This window comes from Aptenodytes patagonicus, chromosome 2, assembly GCF_965638725.1.
Source record: "Aptenodytes patagonicus chromosome 2, bAptPat1.pri.cur, whole genome shotgun sequence".
In the NCBI taxonomy this organism is placed as follows: Eukaryota; Metazoa; Chordata; class Aves; order Sphenisciformes; family Spheniscidae; genus Aptenodytes; species Aptenodytes patagonicus.
The window spans coordinates 48,486,323-48,513,459 of NC_134950.1; the positions used below are offsets into that span (position 1 = coordinate 48,486,323).

At 35.2% G+C, this 27,137-nt stretch overlaps 1 protein-coding gene across 1 annotated transcript in view; it reads left to right on the plus strand.

The window, feature by feature from the left end:
- The first annotated feature begins 990 nt into the window (after positions 1-990).
- The window catches only part of CCDC178 (coiled-coil domain containing 178), a 197,725-nt gene continuing 171,578 nt past the window's right edge, over positions 991-27,137 (plus strand). Inside the window, 10 exon segments of the mRNA XM_076328954.1 lie at positions 991-1,170; positions 5,658-5,787; positions 6,844-6,924; positions 8,838-8,965; positions 12,315-12,349; positions 14,881-14,975; positions 16,204-16,211; positions 16,341-16,533; positions 19,438-19,658; positions 21,661-21,803. Coding sequence (XP_076185069.1) covers positions 6,867-6,924; positions 8,838-8,965; positions 12,315-12,349; positions 14,881-14,975; positions 16,204-16,211; positions 16,341-16,533; positions 19,438-19,658; positions 21,661-21,803 — 881 coding nt within the window. The 5' untranslated portion in view covers positions 991-1,170; positions 5,658-5,787; positions 6,844-6,866.

A 27,137-nucleotide genomic window follows, 5' to 3' on the forward strand; every position in this document is an offset into this window, starting at 1 on the left:
TTATCATGGAACTTTCTAGGTGCTTAATTAAGTAATCAATTTCTTTTCTTCTTTTACAGATCCTCTGCCATTTTTACTTCTATTCTCTCATTCCAGTTTTGGCAGCTAGGCTTTGTCAGTCTTTTTTTTTTTCCCTTTAGCTCTCATTAACTTTGTCATCTTTGTATCTTTTTACTAACTCCCTTTCCCTAATGTGCAATATATGTTTTCCAGCTTTGCCTTGCAAGCACCTTTCATTCCTTGAATGCCCTATCCCACCTGCTTTTCTTTACCATTGCCAGCACCCTCACGCTTTGTTCTTTCACTTGTTTTTGTCTTTTTTCTATGTTGTTCTTCATTTTTTAGCATATACAAGATGTCATCTTTTTCTCCTTTATCTGCGTTACGTCTAAAATAGTGAAGTTTAAGATCCCTACAAAATCCAGTTTGATGGAAATATTAGGAAATAAGTGAAGGCAGTCACTTTAGGCAGCCTCCAATTAAAGAGGGTTTTTTTGGTATATCTAAGAAAACAAAGTGTACGCTGTCACTGTATATGATCTGCCAGTGCCTGTCCTCCAGTAGCTTTTGTCTATTCTAACCAGATTTGACAGATGGGTAGGAGTCTTCCAAGTTTCATGAAAATTGACAGCTAAGTAACGGGAAGAAAGACCCAAACTATTTCCTTCTCTGAAAGAAAGGAGTTATAAATTAGCCCTTTACATATTCTGTAGGGTAGCAGTCAGCTGACTAATTGACTTGCATCTTGGTTAGCCAGCCAAGCTCCAAACCAGTCCTATGCACATGCCCAGAAAGGAATACCAAAGGAAGCTGTGTTGGTCAGGCTCAGTGACACTGAGGGGAGCTGGGCTTCTGTGAGGGAATGTTGCACAAAAATCCATGGAAAACCAGACTTCACTGATTCTAATGTCATGGGAATGCTGGGGTGGTTTTTTTCCCTGTAAAAGTTTTTAGCGTTTTTTCTCTGTTTTTTGCAGCGTCAGTGAGACAATCACTTAATAAATAGCGATTATTTCAAATAATAATATGATCTTTCATTCATCCATTATTCCTGTTTTATCTTCATTTTTTTCGGAGAACCTGTTATATCCTTCAAGATTTAGGTGGGTCAGTTCCACAAGTTCATTAAGACCTTGACCCATTCATGCCAGGAAGGTCTGAAGAGATAAGGTAAACTGGAAATTATATTGTTGGTACTTCAAGCTAGAAGCATGATACTGTGTGCTAAACAAATTCTTGGACTTTTACTTTGCATTTCTTTGTTGCAGTGTGTTGGCTGAGTATAGATTTTTGTGCAATGTATGTGACAGCTTAAGAAAAGACACTTAAGTTTCCAGAACTTAAAGCTTTCAAGTAGAGATGATCTCTCTGTGTTGTTTTTAACTATGATTTATTTGTCTGTTTATCTGTTCTGTATTACCAAACTCTTTCTGAAATTCTGTTTTTTGTATTTCTGAATATTAAAATGAAAGGTACTGATGGTAATGAACTCGGTAAGTATAAGGTAGGTCTGAAACAACCGAATCAGAACTAAATTATTGAGCAAACAAAGCTAGAGAAGGGAAAGGATGAAAGAATTCTAACGTTGAAGTAAAAACATAGAAATCCAACTGTCCTACTGTTCATCTGACCTGTGGGGTCGTGGGTTTGTTTTGGGGTTGGGTTTTTTTTGAGACGTTTAAGATTCATTCTGGGAGGTGATAAGGAAGTGGAGAGGAGTTTGTAGCTAATTCACAGGCTGGTTGAACTGAGTTAATTTGTTCCTGCTGAATGCGTGTTTTTTAATGCTGCTGAGAAAATTATGCTGTTGTAAGACTGAGTGTCAGCATGCCTAGAGTGCTTTTTCCTTTTCTACTATTTCTTGAGACTAAAGAAACAAATAAATTTATCCTTATTCAATGTGAACCTCATTGCAAGTGAAAAAACAAAATAAGTTTGTCACAGGCTGTTGGGGGTGTTTATTTTTGCTGAAGTTTCTTTAGCCATTTCTGGATATTTGACTAATAATGTATTTATTATTCTAAAATAGTATTTTGAATTTAATTGACAAAAGCATAACTGGCTTAATTATCAATAAGTAAAAAGATAACTTAAACAGTATTTAATGAAATGGTTTAATAGAATGCAAGAAAATATACTCTAATTATAAAAGAAAAGTGAATGAGTGAATTTAAACAAGAATATGTTGCGTTATAAGTACTTGATCTAATTTTTTGTTTCTTCATTACTCTATTTTTAAAAAATGGAGTTCAAAAGTGTCTTCATTTCTAATGCTCAGAATAAGAGATGTGATTTGTACGAACATATGCAGCAATTATGCCAAAACTAAATTTCTTCAGTTCTGTGGTTACTATGGTAACCAATATTCACTGTATTTCATTTAGACATACACAACAGAATGGAAGATGGTAGGTTTAAGATTTAATAATCTTTGCAAAAATATTGTGCTATAGTACATGATATTTTAATTATGGGTAAGGGGACAGATCAAATAACTAACATGCTTAGTAGCATGAACATTGGTAGTGATCATCTTTAAAACGTATTTGGATGATTCTTGTGGTAATAGAATTTCGGGCGCTCATTTCTAACAGTTGAATTGAATTAGTTTTTTGCTTGAGCAGGGAGATTGTTCCTACTACTGTCAGGTCTCTTTGACCTCCCAGGAATAAGGAAGAGAATAGTAATTCTCCTATTGTTTTGTTTCTGGCCTTGGAATGCGTGAGGAGGGACACTGAAATAGTAGATTAGGTAGCACCTTTAGTCAGAGATAGTTATGTTTTATGAGAACCCATGTCGCAGAATGTGAGCAGCTCTTAATCTTCAGGTATTTATTTTCTCAGTACTACTTGGTAGAGGTATAATTCCTGTTTCCTGATTCATGTCAGAAAGGTGGAACTCAAGAATATATATAGAAAGACAAAGTGTATCATTCATGACTATGGCACAGAATACCTGGATTTAATTCCCTTACCTATTACAGATTTCCAGTGTCCTTGTTTTTCATCCTATTTAATTGTCTGTGGGTTTGTTCGTTTGGTTGTTTAGAGTTCATATTTGCACTGAAGTCTGTGGAAAAAGAATAGGGATTAAGTTTATTTGAGTTGCAGATTATCTAGCTGGAACGAACCACAAGAATAGTGGAATACTGGAAAAAAATCAAATTGATTTTGATACAGAACTATTTCAGGTATTTGTATGATAGTAGTAAGATCTCAGCTATAATATTTTTGGTTTTGAATACCATTAGAAGTTTGTGAGAGTACATTATTTGATCTTAATTCCCTTCTTAAAGCTTAAAGTGGCTGGTATAATGGACTGGTTCTTGGGATCTTGTTCCTGTGAGAGGAATAAAATACAACAAAGAACCTAAGGAATTTTTCCTGTCTTTTGTTCTTTTAATAATAATTCTAATCTTTTTATTAGAATTGGTGGTTTTATTAGCCAGCCTATAAAATTCCACATGAAGCCTTGTTTTCAAGTGCGAGACCTGATTATCACTGTAACATATTTTAATGCTGCAAACTGCTGTTTAAACAACGCTGTGTACTATTTTGAAACATCTGCACTAATTGTAGTTTGGGAGAATAATTTCAGGGACGTTAATCCCTTTCTGCATATTCTGAAGTAAACCTGGGCTGCATTTCAGTGGTTAAAAGGATTCACTGCATCACTTGAGGACAGGCAGAAATTGTGCAAGAAATTCTAGGACCCTAAAATGAAATGGTAAAATGCTGTATTTGCAGAAAGTTAACACTTGGAGGTCACGAAATGATAGAATAAAATGAAGATTTTTTATGGAATGTTAGCTCCTTTTAACTATGAATTAGTTTACAATTTTTATTTATGCTGACTGCATTTTGGGGAAGGAGGAAAAATTCCAAGACAAATGGCATAGTCACAGTGAAGCAGGAATCAATGAGAACATTTTAAACAAAATTCTTCTGTGATTTGGCCATATCTATTGTGCTTATTAGGTAGATAATCTCAATTTGCACTTAGTTTACTTAATAGTGATAGAGTTTTGGTGAAGAGGTAAGTATGGGAGTTGATGAGAAACAGGTTCTTATAGAATAAGCCTTTTATGAAGCATATTTATGAATATCCCGACACTCTGCCTGGGGAGTGGCATTTATGATGAGAAATAGTAGTACTGGCTTATGTTATGTAGATAGAAATTCTAACATCTGGGTTCTGATCTCTTTCATTGAAAAAATTTTATGGAGGATTTTGCTTTTAACAAAAATATCGTTAGTTCCTCATCCTTCTATTTGAGATGCTGGTATTAGAAATTTATTTTTAGCAGCTGACAAATTACTTCTGTTATAGTAAAGTACCAAGAAAGTAATTAAAATGTTGTGTGTGTTTATTTTAGCTTTAGTCACAATTAATAATATATACAATATACATATATTTTTATAAATATACATATACACGTACCTGATGAAAGATTCACAGTGCTTTTTTTCCCCCCTTCTTTATGGTGTAGCATACAATGACTTTTAAAAGGTATACTGTAGTAATAAGTCTAACATAGTGGTTATCTTTGTCAGAGTGAGAAAGTTAGTCTGAATTCTGTAAAACAGTTTGTGCAGAATAACACTTCCTGAAGGTCAGAGGTATATATTACAGAATTGTGAGTGCTAACTCACTGGATTTGGCTTATTTTTTCTGGATAGGACAATATATAAGAAATTTTTTTATTTGTATTTTGATAGCTACAGCTGTGAACATAAATAGTCTAATATTTGTGTATATTGAGGCTAAGATTTTCAACAGTTACTAAATGAACTACGTGCTGACTAATTTTTTTTCCAAGCCTCAGATTGAAATGATACTTCTGTCATCAACTGTGGATTTGTCCAATTTTTTTTTTTTTTGGTGGGTTGTTATGTGGAGTGGAATGCGTCTTTGTGTTGTGTATATGATTCCTTATCAGGCAAGTGATGTTCTCACCTTTATCTTAACACATGCTTGAGTATCAGATAATAGCCTCTTCATACGTTGTTCCCGATGTATTACTGGCTATATAAGCAACAACAAATTGAAACTGCTTCTTAAGCTTTTTTTCTGGATTTCATCCTTTCATATGTAGTATTTTTCTCCTCTTTCCTCCTTTCTCTGGCACTATTCTGTCTGTCAATACTTATTTTCTTTGACTTACAAAGAGTTTCAGATTCGTTTATACTCCTTGTTGGAGCTAATATGGTCCATCTGGTCTGACTGTCAGGATGAGCCTGTAGGAGAGTAGAGTATCGCTTTACAGAGTCCAAGAAGCTGACATCCTGTCAGAGATATAGTTAAAAATTCCAGCTTGCCAAGTCGGCATATTTCTTTGAACAACAGTGAGTCCTGCCACTGGCAATAATTGTTTCAGGAAATTGAAAAAGCTACCAAACTTGGAAAAAATAGGTATTAATGTGCAAATGACATGCAAGAATGGCTCATATAATACATTTTCCATACATTTCCTGAGGAGAGTTGCACAGATGAAAATGTGGTGACTTGAAACTTTGTTATATGTATCATGAACTTTATTTAACTTAAAAAAATATTTTCCATAGCTTTAGTTTGAAAGGTTTTGTTGATATTGTTCAGAGTTTCCAAGTGAATTAGTTTGTTACGGTAACAGAGCAATAATGCTGTCTGTATTGCAGTGCATGGAAGTTCATGTAGAAGATCAGCTGTGGATTCAGCATTTCGTTTGGCAAGCTTGGTACACTTACATTCTTCTAACATCTCTTTGGAACAGACTTGAGTTCGAGTTTGGTGGATCAATAATCTGAGGTATGGAGAATGTGAAGAGCTTATTTTAGTCTTGCTCTGTTTTCGCTGTCCGTCCATCCAGTTGGACTCTCAGGCAACTATTTCCCATTTCAGAGAATTTGGAATAAACGTATCTCTACTTTTTAATAATACTACTTACAAGAATATGGAATGCTAAAATCTATGATCTATGTGATCTTTGTTTCCAGTATTTTATATTGATGAAGACTGTAATATAGGTGTTGGGGATTTTTGTCTTTTTACTAGTCAGTTTTTGTAGGTTGATAGTAGTTAGAAGCCACAATTTATTGTGGACTTCTAATATGCCAATTGCACAAGTTGGGGGTGGGGGCATGGGGAGGGGGAGGTGTCCACCTGGATCTCTGCATGGCAATACAGTTATTTGTCAAATGTATGAATTTTAAGGGTGATAAAATATCTTGGTAAATTACCTCAGCTTGATGTCCTGAGGCTTAACTACTTAAGTTTTCAGCCAGTATTATTTTTCTGAATTATGTAAATTATAAATAAATAATGTTGGTTTTGTTTATTGTAGTAAATCTGAGTTACAAGTTTATATGCAAACAGGTTGATTATTTTCCTTTCATACATGTCTTCTGTCCATTGAGACAACAGTGTTTCAGACTACAGGTTTATGGACCTCCCTTCCATTGACAGTTTCTTAATTAAAATTCATCTCATAGGTTATCCCTTTTGTTTTTCACATTTCTCTAGTTAGTGTTGGTTACGACTGTCATGATAGGCTCCAAAATAACCTGTATAATTTAAAAAGCCAGGCCACATAGGCTGAAATTTGGCAGTCTTGTTTTTCATTTGATTTTTAACTGTAATTTCATTACTTAAATAGGATCCACTGTGTGATTTGTACTGCCATCAACTGTTTAATTGCTGTTTTTTCCTTAGTAGGAAAAGTGAAAATGGATTTGCTAACCTTTAAAAATACTGTAGATATATCACTGATGGAATACGTTTTCTTGCTGATGAAAATAAGAGGTTTTAAGATGTGTATATGTTTATGTATATATGTATATGTATTATTATTTTTCTAATCAAAAGGCTGAAAAGTACTACCAGCAATAATGTTTGAAACCCAGTCATTTTCCTGTTCTTCTACGGGCAGTAATAAGCCATCCCAAGGTATGTCAGATACGTCTTCTATTGTACAGTTTTCAAATAGTTTAATGAAGGGCTTAAATTTAAGGTATAAGAAATTATTTTGTCTTTTGTATTTGTAATATTATATAACACTATTCCTCTTTCTTGGTTCTTATGTCGCAGTGCTTGAAAAACCTTCATACAAATGATGCACTTGTTGACTTTGAGTATCAGTCATTGACTTACTGGTGTCACTTCATCCTCTAATGATAGTTCAGTTTTCTATCTGAAAACAAAATTGGCTGTATTTCATTTGTCATTTAAATTTAATTTTTAGATTTTAAGGAAACAATAAATAATTCCACTTTCTCACCAAGTTGTATTTCTAGCTTGCTTTTACAAAGGGATTAGAAGACTTGCGTGTATAAACGTTTGCATTTACCAAGGAAGACCAAAGCAGTAAGGGAGTAATCTTTTTTTATGAAAGCTGTTCAAAAATTTCTTTTTTTTTAAAATGGTGGTATTGTTAGTTGCATTAGTGATGTAAAGAAAGTAAACATAATTTTTACAACAACATTAATGTTAATTTAGTAAAATGTCAGAATAATAACAGTAGAAGCAACTAGGGGAAATAAAAGTGATGTTGGTTTCAAAATCGAACTTCTGTGTTGTGCTTCAGAGTGCAAGAAAGATACAAAGTCTATATATGCTTTGTTAGGATTGTCCTGTGTAGGCATCCTGTGAAGGTTTCTGTCTCTAGGAACAGGCAGAGCAAGATCCTATTAAATAGGTTTTGATATCCATTTCAGTGGGCTGTCTTTTCAAACAAAATCTTGCAAACCATCTTTTCCATTCCAGTAAGGCTGTTTATGATAAACTAAAGTTAAAAGAGCCTTATGTAACCTACAGACTTTTAATATTTTAGGCTGACACTTTAATTAAGACACTAAGAGATTATTCTTTTTAAAAAAAAAAAACCACAAATCCACAGACTGTATATAAAGGTTATCTGCTTCTATTTTACAGTTTAATCCTTATTACTGTTATTGTTATTTTTGGTTCATCTCCAAGGCACATTAAAGCATTGTATCCCTCTGAACATAATTAGGTTAATGTTTCATGTTTGTAGGACAGCTTCTTAGACTTTTTAGTAGCTCTACTGCTAAGTTTCAGTGTGTTGTTCTGGTTCCTGACACCTTTCATTAGTGACCGCTGCAGTCAGATTCCCATTCTGTGTATTAAATAAATAGTTAACATTCAGTAGTGTGCCACAATATCATTCATTTATGTGGTTATAAGGCTAACAGAGTTTAAAGAAAACATAATTGTGAAATCCGCATGTTCTCGTAAAACAGTTCATTTATGTTATGTAGCTTTAAATTCCCAGCATGGGAACTACTGTTCTGGAACTTCATTCTTTCATAAGGTTGAGGCAAACATGTGCTGGAATTAAGTATTGTATACATAAGAGTAGTCTAAGCTTGCCTCTAAGGCCTTGTGACCTTTTCTGTTTTGCTCTGGGTGTTTCTATAGTAGCTGCCACCTTTGCCTTTTTGGGTTCTGATATTATTTTACCGTTTGGACAAAATCCTTGCTGAGGACTAGCGTAAAATCATCAAACTCGATTCATTTGGGATTAGTTATGTAAAATTAGTTATAGCAAATTGTATTTTAACCCTAGCCCCCTTTATCATCTCATCTCTTTAAAATTATTCCTTCATATTCTTCAAACATTTTTGAATCTCTCTCCTTGTATTTGAGATTGCATTCAAAAAGGAATAACATTTTGTGCACAAAGTATGCATAGTAATAGATGTAGCTGTTACATTATCTTAGTCAATTTCAAGACCAAAGCTTACCAAGTTCCAAATTAAAGGAAGAAAATCAGGTATGAGAAAATCTCACACATGCCCACACAAGTTCAGCAGCCTTCTGTATTCTCTTTCTTTCTCCAGATAAGAACAAGTGGATCACTACAAGGCAACGTAGCTGTGCTTTTGTGAATACTCCATTACCCTGTATTAACAAAGCTATTTGTCACATTCAAGAGTTAGAATTAAAGATGGAGAAATGCTTTCAACAGGTACATTTATGGTTGAAAATGGCCAAGTGCTTTTTATCTTTATAGGAACAAGAATATTTTTAAATAGGATTACTGTGTTGATTTTTATAAAAATTTAACTTCATGTTATATGTACTCTTCAAAATAGTGCCCAGCAGGTTCATTTACTGGTCATGATGTGTCTTTCATCTACTTAACAGTTTTGGCAAATCAAACTATCTTATTAAAATCAATATACCACAATACCATAATGCAATATCAATACATCATAAAGATTAGTAAATTCATATATGACGATTCAGATGCACAGAGTCTAGTTGCTTCAATGATATCATTGTCTGCAAAAGAGTTTTTGTTACTACTCTTGAGTAGATAGTCAAATTGAGCTATGTGCCATTTTCTGTCATTTATAGTAAGCAGTGTTTTTTCCTGAAGAGTACTTAACAATTCCTTGATTAAAAAATTTCTTTACTATCATATTGAGAGACATGAATTTGAAAATGTTATGGTTCTTTCTCTAGCAGTACATGATGTTTTCCTAGCCTACATAGATTTTGTCTGAACAGAAACAAGTATAAAGGGAAGCTAAAAAAACGGGTAGGTAGATGAAGAAAGAATGCAATATATAGTAAAATCTTCCTATTAACTTCTTTGAGAACATGATTAGTATCATTTAAATAATTCACTTTTGCTGGAGAAGTGTTTTCCAAATGTTAATAAATTTTGCATATGTCTACACTGCAGTAAGGTCTGATCACTGCTTGCACAGACAAGTTATATTTAAATAATTTATCTCCAATACCAACAATAATGTCGTCATAGCAGCACATCAGGAAAACTATCTTAGATTAGTATTCCACAAACGCTGTTAAATACTCTGCAGGAAGATTTCTGCAACTGCAGCATAGATATTAGAAGAATCCAAGGTGTATGAACAACTGTTATATCTTGGTTTACAGTATAGACATTAATTTGATAGGAAATTTTATATTGCCTCATTCATCTTTATTTAAAATAATGTGAGAATACTGAAATTATTTTAATGTCATAATTTTGTCATCAGTATACATGAATTAGATGGATAAGCATTGACATGTCCAGATATTTATTCATTTTAATGTTAGCTTAAATTGGTTGTGTAAGTCTTGTGCATATTTTCCACATCTCTTGTAAGTTTGTGTTACTTAATATGCAGAGATTTAAAATAGTCTGAGGCCTCTAGATGGTGACGTCATTATAACTATGAGTTAAGAGGAGAAAAGGTGGGGTTGCTATAGTATGAGTATTTCATTAATGCTCTTAAAAATAAAAATTAGGCATATATACTGAAATGGCTATACTACAAATATAGGCAGTTTGGATTTTACTTGTCTATGTATGAATTTATTTACACCTCTGCTGGTAAGTTAAATATTACCAGCAATGCGTCCAGTTGACATGGAAAACCTTATATCCATACTGCTAAATTCTTACCCTCCAAACCAGGATAGACATTATGCGCACTGCTTTTGAGGAATGGTCCCTGACTCTTTCCAGTTCCTGAACTGTGCTTGGAAACAGTTTGGGAATGGTTTGTGAATGTGGTAATGTCCCTTACCGTAGGTTGTACCAGTAAGATTTAGTAACAGTTTAATGGTGTAGGTGATCAAGTTGCTGGGCCCAGAAAACTTCCCTGGCAGTGTTTAATTTACTGTTGTAGACATAGCCAAAAAGCATGTGAAGTTCAGACAGAATCTCTGCTGTAGTTTTGAGACTAAAAACAAAGTACAGAGGTTAAGAGTGAAAATAGAATTAACAATACTAAGGGATTTTTAAAAAACATTCTACAAAATTGAGTAATACATAACATGTATGCACAAAAGCTGTGTTTTATTACCAGCCATTTGGAGATGCACAGTTTTTAGGAATTCAAAAACTTTGTAATTATTTTAAAATGTTAAAAAGCATTCATCTGTACATACAGTAATTAGATCCTCTTATGATACTAAATTCAGTGGCCCATTATGCTTTTTGTTAGGAAACAGAAGAAGTGAATAACAGCTGAGATGTATAGAATCATAGAATCATAGAATACTTTGTGTTGGAAGGGACCTCTAAAGGTCATCTAGTCCAACCCTCCTGCCGTGGGCAGGGACATCGTCAACTAGATCAGGTTTCTCAGAGCCCCATCCAGCCTGACCTTGAATGTTTCCAGGGATGGGGCATCCACCACCTCTCTGGGCAACCTGTGCCAGTGTTTCACCACACTCAGCGTAAAAAATGTCTTCCTTATATCTAGTCTAAATCTACCCTCATTTAGTTTAAAGCCATTCCCCCTTGTCCTGTCGCAACAGGCCCTGCTAAAAAGTCTGTCCCCATCTTTTTTATAAGCCCCCTTTAAGTACTGATAGGCTGCAATAAGGTCTCCCCGAAGCCTTCTCTTCTCTAGGCTGAACAACCCCAACTCTCTCAGCCTTTCTTCATAGGAGAGGTGTTCCAGCTCTCTGATCATTTTTGTGGCCCTCCTCTGGACCCGCTCCAACAGGTCCGTGCCTTTCTTATGCTGAGGGCTCCAGAGCTGGACACAGTACTCCAGGTGGGGTCTCACCAGAGCAGAGTAGACGGGCAGAATCACCCCCCTCAACCTGCTGGCCACGCTTCTTTTGATGCAGCCCAGGGTACGATTGGCCTTCTGGGCTGCGAGCGCACATTGCTGGCTCATGTCCAGCTTTTCATCCACCAGTACCCCCAAGTCCTTCTCGTCAGGGCTGCTCTCAATCCCTTCATCCCCCAGCCTGTATTGATACTGGGGGTTGCCCCGACCCAGGTGCAGGACCTTGTGCTTGGCCTTGTTAAACCTCATGAGGTTCACACAGGCCCACTTCTCGAGCTTGTCCAGGTCCCTCTGGATGGCATCCCATCCCTGTGGCATGTCAACCACACCACTGAGCTTGGTGTCATCTGCAACCTTGCTGAGGGTGCACTCGATCCCACTGTCTGTGTCATTGATGAAGATATTACAGTACCGGTCCCAATATGGACCCCTGCGGTACGCCACTCGTCACCAGTCTCCATCTGGACATTGAGTCATTGACCACTACCATCTGGATGTGACCATCCAACCAATTCCTCATCCACTGAACAGTCCACCCATCAAATCCATACCTCTCCAGTTTAGAGAGAAGGATGTTGTGGGGGACCGTATCAAAGGCCTTACAGAGGTCCAGATAGACGACATCTGTAGCCCTTCCTGTGTCCACTGATGTAGTCACTCCGTCATAGAAGGCCACTAGATTAGTCAGGCAGGACTTGCCCTTGGTGAAGCCGTGCTGGCTGTCCTTCACGTGCCTTAGCATAGCTTCCAGGAGGAAGTTTATGTTTGCTTTTGCAGTATGGTTATGTGTTTAAGGAGGAGAAAATACCATGGTAAGAATCATACATACAAAATCATACAAAAGAATGCGTTTGTTTTAATGTCAGGTAATTATTTGATGAGATGTTAGTCTGGCTATAAAGTTTGCTCTGTGAACTGTAGAGTTTACCAAGTTCTTCTGTAACGTAGAATGCACCTAGAATAAGCATTCTCAGTGTCTGCAGGATCTAGTTACTTCAGAAAACCAAAAGTGTTTATGGAGAATTTCTCATATCTTTCCTAATCAGTGTTTAATTTTAAAAGATTCAGGATGATCACAGGTCTCAGGACCCACCTAAGTGATGAATTTCTGTTGGTAACAGTTGTTCAGTTATTGATACTTCTGAAATTGTGCCAATTGTAACAATTATCTCAGGTACCTAAATATGAGTAAGGATCCTTATTTTAAGCTCTTGTTGCTTTAAGTTTTGGATTGGAACATGTTGTATAAGCATTCTGAATGTTTCTGCATACTTACTCTGATCTTTGTGAAGTTCTCTACTGTGTACAATTTTCTGAATTTGCGTATAGGGTCAAATTTATTCTCATTTCAGCTTGGCTAGACACAGGGAGAGGACAAGTAATTAAAAAAGGGAGTAGGAAAAAAGTTGGGATGAAACGGCTATTTCTTCATCACATGCTGTAATAAGATGGGGAAAAAAACAAGATTTTCATTTTTTTCTTTCCTGGTTTTCCTATACTGCATACTGTTAAGATTCTTATTAAATGCATGATTTTTGTGTTTTCAGTATAGTTTGCCAGCTACTTATGTTTAGTTCAAAAAACTTTTGTGTGTTTGAGTGACAAAATTGCTTGAATCACACTATAGTGTTTGCAACTATGTATCTTTAAAGTTAGAGAGCAAGAGAGGATGCTTGAACATAATTCCTAAATTAAAAATAACAAGTTGAGGAATTGTTTTTTCTAGATATGTTTGCACTGGAGATATCTAGAATATATACAGAGTTGTTAAAGGTTATAAACTTAAAATGTAATCTTAAAATATAAGTTTAAAATGTAATTTTAAAACATAAAACTCATGCAGGTTTTTTTCTAAATTTTACATATTGGCTGCATGTATTTTGAAATACACTAAAGAACTCAGACTTGTCCTAACCTAGGATACAATACCATACAATACAAGTGTATTTCAAAGCCAAGTACTCAGAAAGTACGCAAAATAAGTCTGAACGTGTGACTTTAAATTGTATTATTCATGATGCAGGCTACTTTATGATGTAGTTCTAGTCACAAAGGTAAAAGAGGATTTTGAATAGGAGAATGTATCTTGTGCACTGAGCTTCTTGTCCTGGCTGTTTTGCTCAACAAACCCTGTATTTCTCTGTGTATTTTTACTTCATGTCAGATACTCCTATTGAGTTGTTTTGTGTTTGCCTACTTATCCAACTCCTGTTTATCAAACTCCTGCTTCTGTATCTAATTTGATATCTCTTCCATCACCAGGTCCCAGTTTTCCTGTCCAATGTCTTACTATCTTCCATTACTGCACAGAATTTTTTGTTCTATTCCCTGTGATTTAGATGTATTTTCTGTTGATCTGGGAATGCTTCAATAGTATTTCTTTTGGTCTGTTTTTGGCATAGGCTTTTTGTCTGTTATTCCTTCATGGAAGAAGAACTTTTTTGTGGGGTTCTTTCAAATATATACGTTCACATTATGCATGTATGTGCAATGTAACACTGTGACTGCAGATTTCGTTTCATCTTAGTTGCATATGAAGAACCTGTATGTGCTCTTTAAGCAGCACATGTGGGCATAAGCGGATGGTGGTTATCCTTTCTCCCCTTGTTCTCAACTCCAGTAGGCTAATGAGCCTCTGAAGTTCACATGCGGGCTATGATTTGCTTGTGTTCTTCTTTGACTACTTGTGTTACATCTTTCACCCACTCACTTGCAGGTTAAATTTGTCCTAATCTCATTTTAACAAAGCCCTCCTCATCTCTGCTTTTGAGTCTCCCAGGTTTCAAAAGCTTTTCTGTTGGAAACTCATTAAGCCTTGTGCCTTGATCGTTTTTCCTTTGTATCTCTAAAAAATCTTTTTTCTTCATTGTTGACCCTCAAGTGATGACTTCCCTTAAACTGATGAAACTGAAACTACATCTGACCTGCAGCGGCAATGTATCTGTGTCTGCACAGATACAGCACTAAATGCTTCTGCCACTTAGAAGAGTCTGGAAAGTATAGCATATATTGCTCCTCTATATTCAGAACTTGGAAAGAGTAACAGCTTTTCTACAACAGTTTCTCTTTGGCACATCCTTGGGTATGAGGACAAAAATTGAAGATATGTGCAAGTACAAGATGTAAAGAAATCTGTTTCTTGTATTTGTTATATGGGAATTGTACAACTAATAATTCTGTATGACTTGCAGTGTTTTTTAACAATTATTCCATTTAACTAGCCCCATTTAAATGTGTAAGATTCAAGAAAGGAAATTTTGACTTAGTGAATGTAATATTTACTTAACAATGCTAATATAAATTCAGTCTAAAATTTTTTAGTGTCAGTGGTTTTTATCTACAGGATAACAAAACAGGTCAGTGCTGAATCTATTGAAGATATCTGGTTATCATTATCCACTAAGTTGGGTTTTAAAGAAGCTGATGTATCTTGTGAAGGTAAAAATATTTCATAATACTCAGTCTGAGTGGTAAAAGTTACTTATCCTCATTTAATATATGCTTTGCATTTGTAATAATAGTTGCTTGTTGCCTGCTCTATGTCTTATGTAAATGATGTGAGTATCCTTTGAAATCTGGGTGTATCATCTGTCAAGCTGAAAGACACATACATTTTAAATGTTATATGAGGTACTATTAAATCATCCTGTTTGCAAGAAGATAATTTACGTTTCTGTATTTAGATTCATACTGGTTTTTATTCCATCTAGGATTTGAACCAGCTGAACTAGTTATGTTGGTTGTTGGAAATTCTAGGGGTTTTTTTCATTTAGTTTCTGTAAAACAAATAACTGCATTGCTGTTACAGGGTATTCATAACGTACTCCCAGCGTAGAGTTCTGGTTTTTACAGTTTGCATCTTTACTTGGATATTTTTGAATTAAGTTTTAAATATTAAAGAGATTGTGTGCAATTTTTTTTAAGTCAATGTGCAACCTTTTAAGTACTACTAGCCTGAGGCAATCCTGTCTGCAGTAAATTGTGTGATAAAATTTCTGTTGATGGCAGTGAAGCCAAAATTTCACTCCAGATTTTAAGTAGTTGTCCTTCTTTTCAATGCTTGTATTTTTAATCAAAATAATTTAGGGAATTATTGACTGTGGAATCAAAATGGAAATGTCTTGGACTCTGCAGCATATATAATTCCCATTTTTTATAGATCAGGACAATGGATGGTGACCTCAAAGAATCTTTTATCGAAACAAATAACTGAGGCATTTTTGATAGCCAAATTTCACAGAATGAAATGTTGATGATTCATGTGTATCACGAGTAAAACAGTGCTGTTGGGATGTTACACTGAATATTCTTAGAACGCCAAAGACTTTAATGAAGTCATTGATACTTACTTAGGAAAATAAAATGAAATAATTATTCTTCAAAAAATTGAGATGATCAGGAACTTGTACTATTATTTGGAGGATTACTTACCCAAGCAACGAGGCAAAGATAAAAATTTTGTACCATCTTTATTAATACATTTTTGTTGCACTCTGCATTGGAAATAAGCTGGAGGAAAATGCTATTGAACGTGAAAGTTCTGTTTGTAACCACTTGTGCTTGCCTTGATAGATGTGAAGGGGCTAGCTTTATATTGAGAAAGAAGTTGGAATAAAGAGTGTATGTTTAAGCCTTCATAAGAAATAATTATAATGTATTTTTAAAGACAGCAATGTAACCAATTGTGCTTACTGTGATACATGTGAACAGGCCAACTTTGTGTTGAGAATGAAGTTCGAATAAAGAGCGTATGATTATATAATATATATAATATATTTATAATATGTATATAATATTATAAAGACATTAACCTTGAAGCAGGAAACATAAGCTTTGCTATTGGAAGTTACTGAGCTAATTAAGCAGCTGGAGGCTGGTTGTGAAGAGGCAGAAAAAGCTTTGGAGTTGGAGAAACAGCGAAGGAAAAAGTTTGGCATGAAAATTGATTGTATGTCACTTTGGAGGCTTCAGCAGCTCCCCGCAGCCTTTCAAAAAGGTATTGAAAGTTAGTATTGAAACTAAGATTATTAGTTATTTTTCAGTCAGTTCATTACCAAGAATAAGAATTATGATATGACTATAGTTGTGTTTGCTGTAATAGGAGTACAATATTTACTCTTCTGAATTTGGTATGTTTGAATATATATCCAGAAAAAAAATATGGAAAGTACTGTGGAATGTTCAGCATCGTTTGAGAAATAGCGTAAGAGTAGACAAGACACTCTTAAGATGATAATAAATACTCAGTTTGGGACAAGGAGTGAGAAGCTGAAACAGAATTATAAAATAATGCATTTGAGTTAAACCATAGATTAAACCACAAACAAAAAAAATAAATTTGTTTTGAGAAAAATTAAAATGTGGTAAACCTGAATAAAGTAATTACATATTTAGTAGGAATTGTTTGATGTAACCATTGATAGGTCTCCTTGAAATCCCAGATTCTAAGGACGTTTACTGTTACCTTTTGTGGTAAGCTGGCATCTACACAATAGAATTAAAGAAAAAAGAAAAAAAAAAAGCAGCTACTTAGCAGCTGTTTGCTGTTTGTCTTCTGACTCACGATCACAAGCAGGTACCATCTGAACCGAGACTTATAGAAAAGTTGCATAATTTGTAACAGTGGGTTCCTGAATGTAAAATCACAGTTGGTGATTTTACATTCAATTTTACTCACAATCCAGAGTGTGGTGACAGTGCAAGAGTCTTCCATAACAGCGTTTACCGATGGGTAAACACTGAGTGAAAATCAGTGTATAATGGAGGCAAGCCAGGAGTCATTTAGTCCCAAATGCCTTTTTTCCTCTCTCTTTCCTCCTCCCCCGCCCCCCCCAGAAGGCAAAATGTCAAATAGTGCACATCCCTAACAATATATGAGAACAATGTATGTTGTTTGTTTTTGTTCAGGGTTTTTTTTCTTATTTTAGCCAATGGCTAACTCTTGACTTGGAAGCTAGAAACCTGTGTTAAGGTTGTTACCAGTTTGCAGAGATTGCTCTGCTTAAAAGCAATTGCCTCTGAAGGACAATTTATGATGCCCTGAAAACAGAGGAGGAGATCGAATAAAGAATCAGAATTAAAATTCAGTTATAGGTTAGAAACCACTTTCAGGAGAAAATCCTGTGGCAATGGAAAGGTCAATTTTACAGAAGCAAAGAGCTGCAAGAAGAAAAGGTTGATAATACAATCTTCATTCTTCAGCACAGTAGTTCAGGATTTGAGCTGCAGAGATGTTACTTTTTACTTTTTGATGTACTTACCTACAGTGATGCAGCAGTAAATCATTTTTGTGTGTTGCTATACGTTCCTGCTACTTTTACTTTACTGTTTAGCATTCTCTATTAACATCAAAAGTTTGGAGTAGTGGAATAAAATTAACACATTTTCGATGCTGTTAATATATGCAATGATACAGTGTTTAAAAAAAAAGGCAAAATAAACCAGCATGAAGTTTGGCTGTGAAAATTAACCAACTCTTCTCCCTTGATCTATCAGTGGGCTATGTCAGTATGACATTGTGTCCTTGGAGTAAATTTGTAATTTTCAGGATTACAACTTTTCATAGTATTATCTATAAGACAAAAATTATGCTAAAATGGAATTGAGGATAAAGGGAAAAGACCCTCAGGGATGTTATAATTATCCCTAATCTAAGTGTTACAAACCCAGGAGATTCTTAATTAAGAGTTTGCATGACCTATTCAGAGTAGACACTGAATCCTGTTATTTCTTCAGACTTCCCTTGATTTCCGTTATTGCTAGTTCCTGCTGCATCTATGTCCTGGTAACTGCAGTGACATAACCTATCTTCAGTAATTACCTTCTCTGAAATACAACGAAAATCCAATGTAAAACACATTTTATTCATCTTAGTGTTAGGTATCACTCTGTATGATGTAGAAAAGCCACTTACTCATACAATGTCTCTTTAACTTTTAGTAGCAATGAAATAATAATTTTGTAAATTTGTGATTTATGTCTTCTTAACACAGCAAAATTTATTGACTGTTAAGGGATTGCATTGAATATTCTACAGCTACTTCTCAGAGCTAGAGAGCCTCTTTTTCTCAGTAAAATGTGTTTCTCTCTCAAATTTATGGCAAAGTTTACTGCTCTTGAGACATTTTCTTTTTTTCTTATCTGATAATCTTACTTTCCCTAGTTTCATACCAATAGTTTTTCCATATAGAACATCAGCTGCTGCAGGACACCATCTCTAATAAGCTTTTTTTTCCTGAGCAAAATAAAATATATGTTGTCATTCAGCAATCAGTGGTCTAGTCACATATTTTCTTGTAAAGACCTGTAGGAAATTTATGCCCAAGTCAGAAAAGTAAATGCAGCAAACTGAACTAAGACTGACATACTTCTGTGTGTCAACATGAATATGTTTTGTTTGTTGGATTTGAGTTTGTATCTTTAGTTTAGCTTTCTTGAAGCCACATTTAGTTCAGGAAGTGTCCCTGAACTGAAAATAGTTGGCATATTAAGAGGATGTGGGATTTGTACTTGCTCTGTTCTTCCTCTGCATCCACATACGTCTGTTGCTGGAGACTAGGAAGCTCAGTGGAGCTGTTATATGTGTTATAATAGCCTCTTCTAGATATGCCTTAAGGCTAAATGTTTTAATTTCCTTCATAAAAACAAAACCACCCCTCACTTTGAAGATTTGCTTGAATTACGTACTAGGATTATTAAGATGAGTTTAAAAACAGTTCCACTGCTAATGCAGTATTTGGTGATGTCTTTTGTAATCAATGTCCTCTTTTGTTCTTCAAAGTAGTTTACAGCAAAATTTTGCAACTCTTAGTGTTATGACAACATATTTCCTAATCTCACTAAGTATTCATGATGTCACTCTGATACTCATATTTTGTTATGCTAATTATCTTTTTAACAGAATATGAAATGTGTGTTCAAGATACCTTGGAGCTACAATGGCATTTTGATTGTAAAAGCCATCAGCTGCGACAGGTACAAAACCAAATACTTAAGACAGAAACAGTTAACGGAAAGATTCAGAAGGACATAGACTTCATGAAGAAACACAGCCCTCTGCTGGAAGAAAAGCTTAATCTAGAGGGTGAAGCTGTGAAGGATGTGTTACTGGCTTATGAAAAGGTAAATGCAAACAAACGAAGATTCTTTTAGAACCTTTCCACTACACAGGTGCATACCCTTCTAGAAAACAGCAATCTTTTGGAAGTACCAAAGTCTGTTTTAAATTTTGTACACAAAGACTGTGAATTGTGTGCCTATACTGCTACATACAGGCACTCAATGCAGACGGAATCCAGGGAGGATAATGCTGTTGGCCTTTAATAAATGTCTCTTAAGCATATACGGAATGTAATTCTAACTTTGTAAGTTGATTTCGTGTGGGATTTTTCACGGGAAAGGTAGAAGGCACATATCTGATATTTGCATAGATTCTTGTCAGATTTCTCACAGACATCAGTGTTTGTTCTAGAATATGGAGATGTTAGAAGCTGTCAAAAAATGTTTGTAAGATTTAATTGTTTTAAAGTGCTGATGTACATTTTTCCTAATTTATTTGTTGATAATATTTATTGATAATAATATTGATAAGAATTTATTGTTTGTTGATAATAAATGCCTAATGTGGATAATGTCAAGCTGAATAATCAAAGTGTAGTAAAGTTGTAGGTAGCTTAACATTGGTGTCTAAAAAGGGAGGTATACTGTGCTACTTCAAGTACAGATTTTATTACTAATTATTATGTTTTCTGTATATTTTCTATAGTAAGTCTTAAATACAAATCCACAGATTAATCTCTTTTTCAAGGTACTTACAGTCTAAAACTGGTCTTTTGTTTGTAGGAGATTCTTAATAAATATTGTTTATTTTAACTTGTTTTATTTTGAACTTCTCATATTTTGAGGACTCAACAGTCATGTCAAAATACTTCTAAAATTAAAAAGAGTTAATTGCCTATTGCACAAATAATATGAGAATTATCATGAATTAGTTCTGACCTATGAAATAGCTCACCATTCTATCAGTGTTATGAGACATGTTCAAAATACTGGCTAATTAAAATCAAGTTGGTTATTTTGTTTTTTATTTTGTATCCTTTTTTCTTGTTAATGTCTTAGAATATATTGTATTCAGTTTAAATATTGAGGTGTGCTAAAATACAACTCAGGAAGTAGACTTAAAATATTCATTTTCTAAAGACTATTTTAAATAAATATGTTTTTTCAGGGTGGTTTTTTTCCCTTTCTTTCCAAAAAGTGACACTACCTATCATAAGAAGATAGATTTGGTGTTACTGTAACTTATTTATATATTTCATTTCAACAAAATTTCTAATTGTCAAAATATTAATGACTTTTATTGTGCTCTAATTTATATGCTGTTCATTATTCAGGTTTGTTTTTTCCTCCCATGGCCTCAAAAAAGCAGCTGATACTTAATTTTCTTTGCAATTAAAACAATTATTTAATTTTGAATCTCTAGCTTTTAATATCCAGAGAACTAGTTTGAGCAGTGAAGTGCTAGATTCTAATAAAGATTTTATATCATGTTATTTGTTTATATTTGTAATATTTTAAAAAGCAGAGACAATAGACGTGCCTATCTATTTGAGAGTTGTTAGGAACTGGGTGTCCTGGTACTATTTATACCATTGAAAATTGTGTTCATTGTCTGCATTGTCTCAGGCCCTCTTTTACACAGGTGATTGCTGTCTTGCACATCCTGTAGGAGATGTTGAGGTAATGATGCTGTCAGATTACTGAGTGAAACCTCAGTGGCTTCTTTTAACATTATTTCTTTCTTTCTGCTCCAGAGGTCACTATCTTCCCATGGAAGTAGCCACCTTTTCAAAGTTTTGTAACAGAATGAAAGCCCTCTTGCTAACATTTCTTTATGTTATGCAATTTTACCACACACATTCTGTTGTCTTTCACTAGGATTGTATCTGTTGCAGACCATGCAGAATTTGTTAAGTTGTATGACATCACAAAGTACTACCTCAACTTTAAACTTCAATTTTTAAACTGCAAAGAATCAGACAAATCTTGAAATTAGTTTTTATTTTAACCATTATGTATGATTTTTTATATAACATCTTTCAGAAAACTTGTTTTATTTTCTTAGACATCAAAAATATATAGCGATGTTCGTTGTGAACTCATGGAAATCCAGAAGGCAATGAAAAGAATTGATGAAGAATCTGAAAAGAAGATAAAATCTATGTATGAGGAAATTAAATATGCTGAGGTGCTATTGAGTCAATACAAGTAAGAGCTATTCAATATGGTTTTATAATGTCCTGTTAGTTTTAATAGTGGCAATCAAACTATAGAAAATTTGCTTTTATTTTAAATTCTGATTTTTGTAAAATTAAAATTAATAGAATTGTACATAAAAGAAGTGTTTGCTTTGTTTGTCTTAGCTTGCATTAGCAGAATAAGGAAGGGATGATGTCCAGAAATAAACCCAAATGGAAAGTTCTATGAATTGACTCCTAAAGCATGCCATTTTTACCTTATTTTACTTACTTATGAATTTTTAGTCCCTTTGACAGAACTTTTTGCTATCATTCTTATAGACTGCACAAATTACTTGCATTGAACATCAGCATTTATCATAGTACCGTAGTTATAATTATAACTTAATTTTGAACTTGCATATTACCCAGAACAATTCTAGCCAACACCACATACTTTTGAACTTATCAAAATACCTTGTCTTTCTTTCTTTTAGCAAACAAACAAAATTACTGTAACTTTATTGGATTGCAAGGTAGCTTCTGTATGGCAATGACTTATGTTGCCGTTTCTTCACTGTAACCTCTTGTCAGGCTATTAACCCCTGAATTATCAAATGGAGCTATAGTAACAGTAGAACACCACTAATGGCCAGTCACTGACAAGTAATCTCTCCTTTCTGTCACTGAACGTACAGATAGAGTCAGCACCAAGAATAACTATGCCAAAGAACAAGAATACCAAGTACTTTCATGTTTGGTAGGAGGTTGCACTCGGCTTTGCTGCATATGCCTATGGCTTGTTGCCAGGTTTTATTTGGCAAAGTAGCAAGTGACACAGTGGCTCTTTTTCACTTGAGATGAGGAAAGCTTACAGGCATAATTGAAAGACATCAGTTAATTTTCGAGATAACCTTACTGGCGGTAACAGATGTTTCCGTATTGCAGCCATGTGACAGCAACTGTTCTTCAAATACCAGGTATTTCAAAATCAATGGAGTATATACATTTTGTAGTAAATAATCAAATTTGGTTCATTCTATTAATTCAGAACTACCTAGATTCACTAGGAATTTATATGCCAGTTCCATAAATCCAGTTGTGCTATGTACTACCTGAGTTGGGACAGCATGCACTGCTTTAGTATTCCAGAGGGTTGATGTAAGAAAGTGCCTGATGTACAGTAGTGGCTGTAAACCTGTCCTGCTCACTGATGCTTACATCCATTCAGCTCGCAGGAAGTACTGCGAACACAAAATACTCCCTTATCATTTTTAGAAGAGGATTATTTTTGTTGGACTAACAGTGGAATTTAGACTTCACAAAGTTCCTGGCAGTAGAGTTAGGTCCCCCAAAGAGATGGGCCATCTGTGTCTGCTAGATAACTGGGTGATTCTAGAATGCTGACAGTCTTTCCCTATGCTTCCAAATATGACTGTGAACTACAAGAACTACTCTTCACACCAGTACTGATGTAGTATTTGTAAGAGCTGTTATTCAGTTCTGCTCAGTGAAAGCCTATTTGCCAAAGATGGTTCTCATCTGTACATATGTAAGAATCTTATGCCACATGTCAGCCCGTCTTTTGTCAAGAAAACATCAAAATCTAGGAATCGTTACTAGCAGAAATAAACTTTGTGATTTTACATGTTTACAGGCCAGCAGCACCCTGCCAGACTTTCTAAAAAGACAGAAAGTAAGCAGTTATGAATAGCTTATTGTCATGGTTTTACCCCAGTAGGTTAGCTGAGCCCCACACAGCTGCTCGCTCACTCCCCCTGAGCAGGATGGGGTGGAGAATCAGAAGGGCAAAAGTGCGAAAACTTGTGGGTCGAGATAAGGACAGTTTAATAGGTAAAGCAAAAGCCGTGCACACAAGCAAAGCAAAACAAGGAATTCATTCACTACTTCCCATGGGCAGGCAGGTGTTCAGCCATCTCCAGGAAAGCAGGGCTCCGTCACACGTAATGGTTACTTGGGAAGACAAACGCCATCACTCCGAACGAACAACCCCCTTCCTCCTTCCTCCCTGCAGCTTTTATTGCTGAGCAGATGTCACATGGTGTGGGATATCCCTTTGGTCAGTTGGGGTCAGCTGTCCTGGCTGTGTCCCCTCCCAACGTCTTGTGCACCCCCAGCCTGCTCGCTGGTGGGGTGGGGTGAGAAGCAGAAAAGGCCTTGACTCTGTGTAAGCACTGCTCAGCAACAGCTAAAACATCCCTGTGTTATCAACACTGTTTTCAGCACAAATCCAAAACATAGCACCATACAAGCTACTAGGAGAAAATTAACTCTATCCCAGCCAAAACCAGTATACTTATACACAAGCCCATTGTAATTACTGCATTCTGTCAGTGAACTATCTTTTGTAGGCTTGTCTACCATGGAGGCCAACACCAAATCCTCAAATAACTGAGTAGTTGTGAGAGCTTAGGGTACTGCGAGTGACCTTTTTATTTGATGTACCAAATAGGAAGAATTGTTATACTTTTTAACCTGTGTGTAAACTGTTTTAGTAATATATGATAGAATAAAACAAGGCACACAGTAGAATTTCAGAGTAAGGTATTTTGGTCCCCTCTGTGAAGGGACCCACTTTCAGAGGGACATAATGAAGAGGTCATAGCTTCTGTAGCTGTTTTCTGTTGGTTTTAGATTTCTTTGTTCAAGAAATAATTGGAATTGATAAGTGTGATTGTTTTGCTTACCATTTATGGTGCTCAGTAGGCCATGGTAAAGAGCTGCACCTGATAAAAATAATGGGGGTTGGTTGTATCATTTCAAGTTTCTATAGATTATAACATCTCGGCAACTTTATTTCAAGAACTGATTAGTGCTCAGGAACTTGAAACACCTTTTTCAGTCCCACAGAAGGAGTACTTACTGCCTGCCTCAGAATCTTACAAGTTGTTAAGCCTACAGCACAAAGTAACACTGACTTTTGGAAAACAGAGCACTCTTACAGTGTATTTTGGGGTAGATACCAACCTCAGGAAATCATTACTTTGGCTAATATGACTGGTGCTTTTGATGTCTGCTATCCAGGGAGATCTGTGCTTGCCAGTCAGCTAAAGCAGAAACCTTACTGACACATTCTTGAAGAAAGGAAGGTTATTTAGACGCAATAATCCTGTTTCTTTAAAAGACTATATCACTGTGGATCTCTCTGCCATTGGCACTAAACTGCAGAATTAAAGAAGGATCATAGCTCTTCCTGTAATATGTTTATACTTTAATACGGGAGCAGGAGGCATCCTGGGTAACACAAATTTACTCAAACGGTGTTGCTGCTCAAGAAGTTCCAGTCTTGCACTCATAAAGTGTCTGTGCACTTGTAATAAGATCTAAACTGTCTGTGTCTCAGTAAGGGTGAGTCAGTGTAGAATAAAAAAAAGTATTTTTCTGTAAGATGGACAGCTTAGCAATACTAGAGAAATAAGTGTCTCTCTCTGACTTGTTTCTTTTGTCAGCATGTCTGACTTTTTCCCTTGTTATTCTAACCTTTACAGTGAATTTCTTGGTCTTATTTTTCTTGAGTTCAGGATTACTTTGACACTATATTAGAGATATTATGCTAATTATATTTTATTACCTCTAAGATTAAAAAGATTGACAGTCAACGTGTTTATGTTCAGTTAACTAAAGCTTAAGTTTTTTCATTTCAGAGCCTAGTTTGCAATCTGGAAAGAATATTAGTATATGAAAATAAGAATTGTAGTCAGAAATATGGCTAAACCCCAAGTATTTTATTATACAAAACCTGAGACCAGAATTCTGTAATACCAACAGTTGTCAAAGCTGGAGTGACTTCTGAAAATTACCTTGTGATTCTCCAATTAAAGTCACTATGTGTGTCTAAACAAAGGAAGAGGTGTGTGAGGAGTAGGAGATAATACTTACTTTTGATGGGTATGAGCCTGTGAGTGCAAGCTTCACAATGTTTGGAATTTTAATTATAGCTTAAATATGTATATAGAGATGATCTGATCAAATGCTCATTAGCTCCTCCGTGGGTTCCAGCTGAGAGAAATCAGGCAGCATGGACCCTGGTTCTGTAACTGGTAAAGTTCATTGCAAACCTCATGTTGATTTTAATTATGAGAAAGAACAGGTCCTGAGTAAGAAGTATTACCAAAAATGTAGTGTGATTTATTGCTATGTATTCAGATACTCTGCAAATCAGTTTAGTGTTTCACTGGCCTATTTCGTGTTCTGTCAGCTTGTCTGAATTACTAGCTGCTGGCAAGAATTGTTAGCAATGGTTATAGTGATCCATTGCTTGAGGTGGTTTTATCATGTAATACCAGAATAAATAATGTTAAAAGTATATGACTTCACTTTTCTTTTTTTTAACTATTCCAGCATATACCTACTATTAAACTTTATTCCTTATCAATTCATATTTACAAAGTGCGATCAGCAGCGATTTGTTATTCTCCTCTTGTAGGCAAATTGCTGTAGTTTGGGAGTCTAAGCCTTAAGATGTATGCAATGATAAATATTGCTGTGTATTGTGATCCTTCTTCACTAGCCTAAATCCTCTGTGACTTTGGATTTTTACTTTGTTCCTTCTTCCTATCTGTTTTCTAAAGCAACTTCCATTATTTTCCGTGTGCTTTCAAAAGACTTCTGTATTTTATGACCTTTCCAGGGATGTCCTCAGACTGCTTTTCACTTCCATGATACACTTTTCTGAAGTGGGTTGAAAGATATTGCAAACAATATTCCAAATTAAGCCATGTCAATAACAGGGATGTCTTACTCTCATTTTTTATTCTGATGTTTTTCATCCTATTTCTTACTTAATCTAACACCTTCGTAGCTTCTTTAACTGTGCTAAATGTTGAGTAGACTTTCCGAGTGTTTATGGAAATATGTACATGTCTTTCTCAATTTCATACAGTTAATTTAGAATTTTAAGGTGTACTGATTGCTGATCTCTGATCTTACACTTCTTTTGAGTTTGGACACGAAATGGTATGTGCTGTTGTGTTCCCTAGTTACTTAGTTTGTCTTGAAATTTTTCTTAGTTTCTTAGTTCTTTTTGGCCTCGCTTATTGTAATCACATTGTATGCAGAGTTTTAATTTCACTACTCCTTGCCCTTTCAGATCATTTGTAAATATATCAAAGCAACAGATATGGGATTTTGAGATAGCATGCTGTTGACCTATTCTTTCAATGAAAATTGATCGTTTAATCTTACTTCTGCATTTTTTCATTAGTATTCAGATTTTTCATCTCGCCTTCTGACTACTTCACTTTTTCATAGTCTTTTATGCAGGATTTTCTTCAGTTCCCTTTAGAATTCTGTCACTGTGTCACAGCTGTAGGCTTGCTTAGCAGTTGCAGGGCAGTGTGGGCAG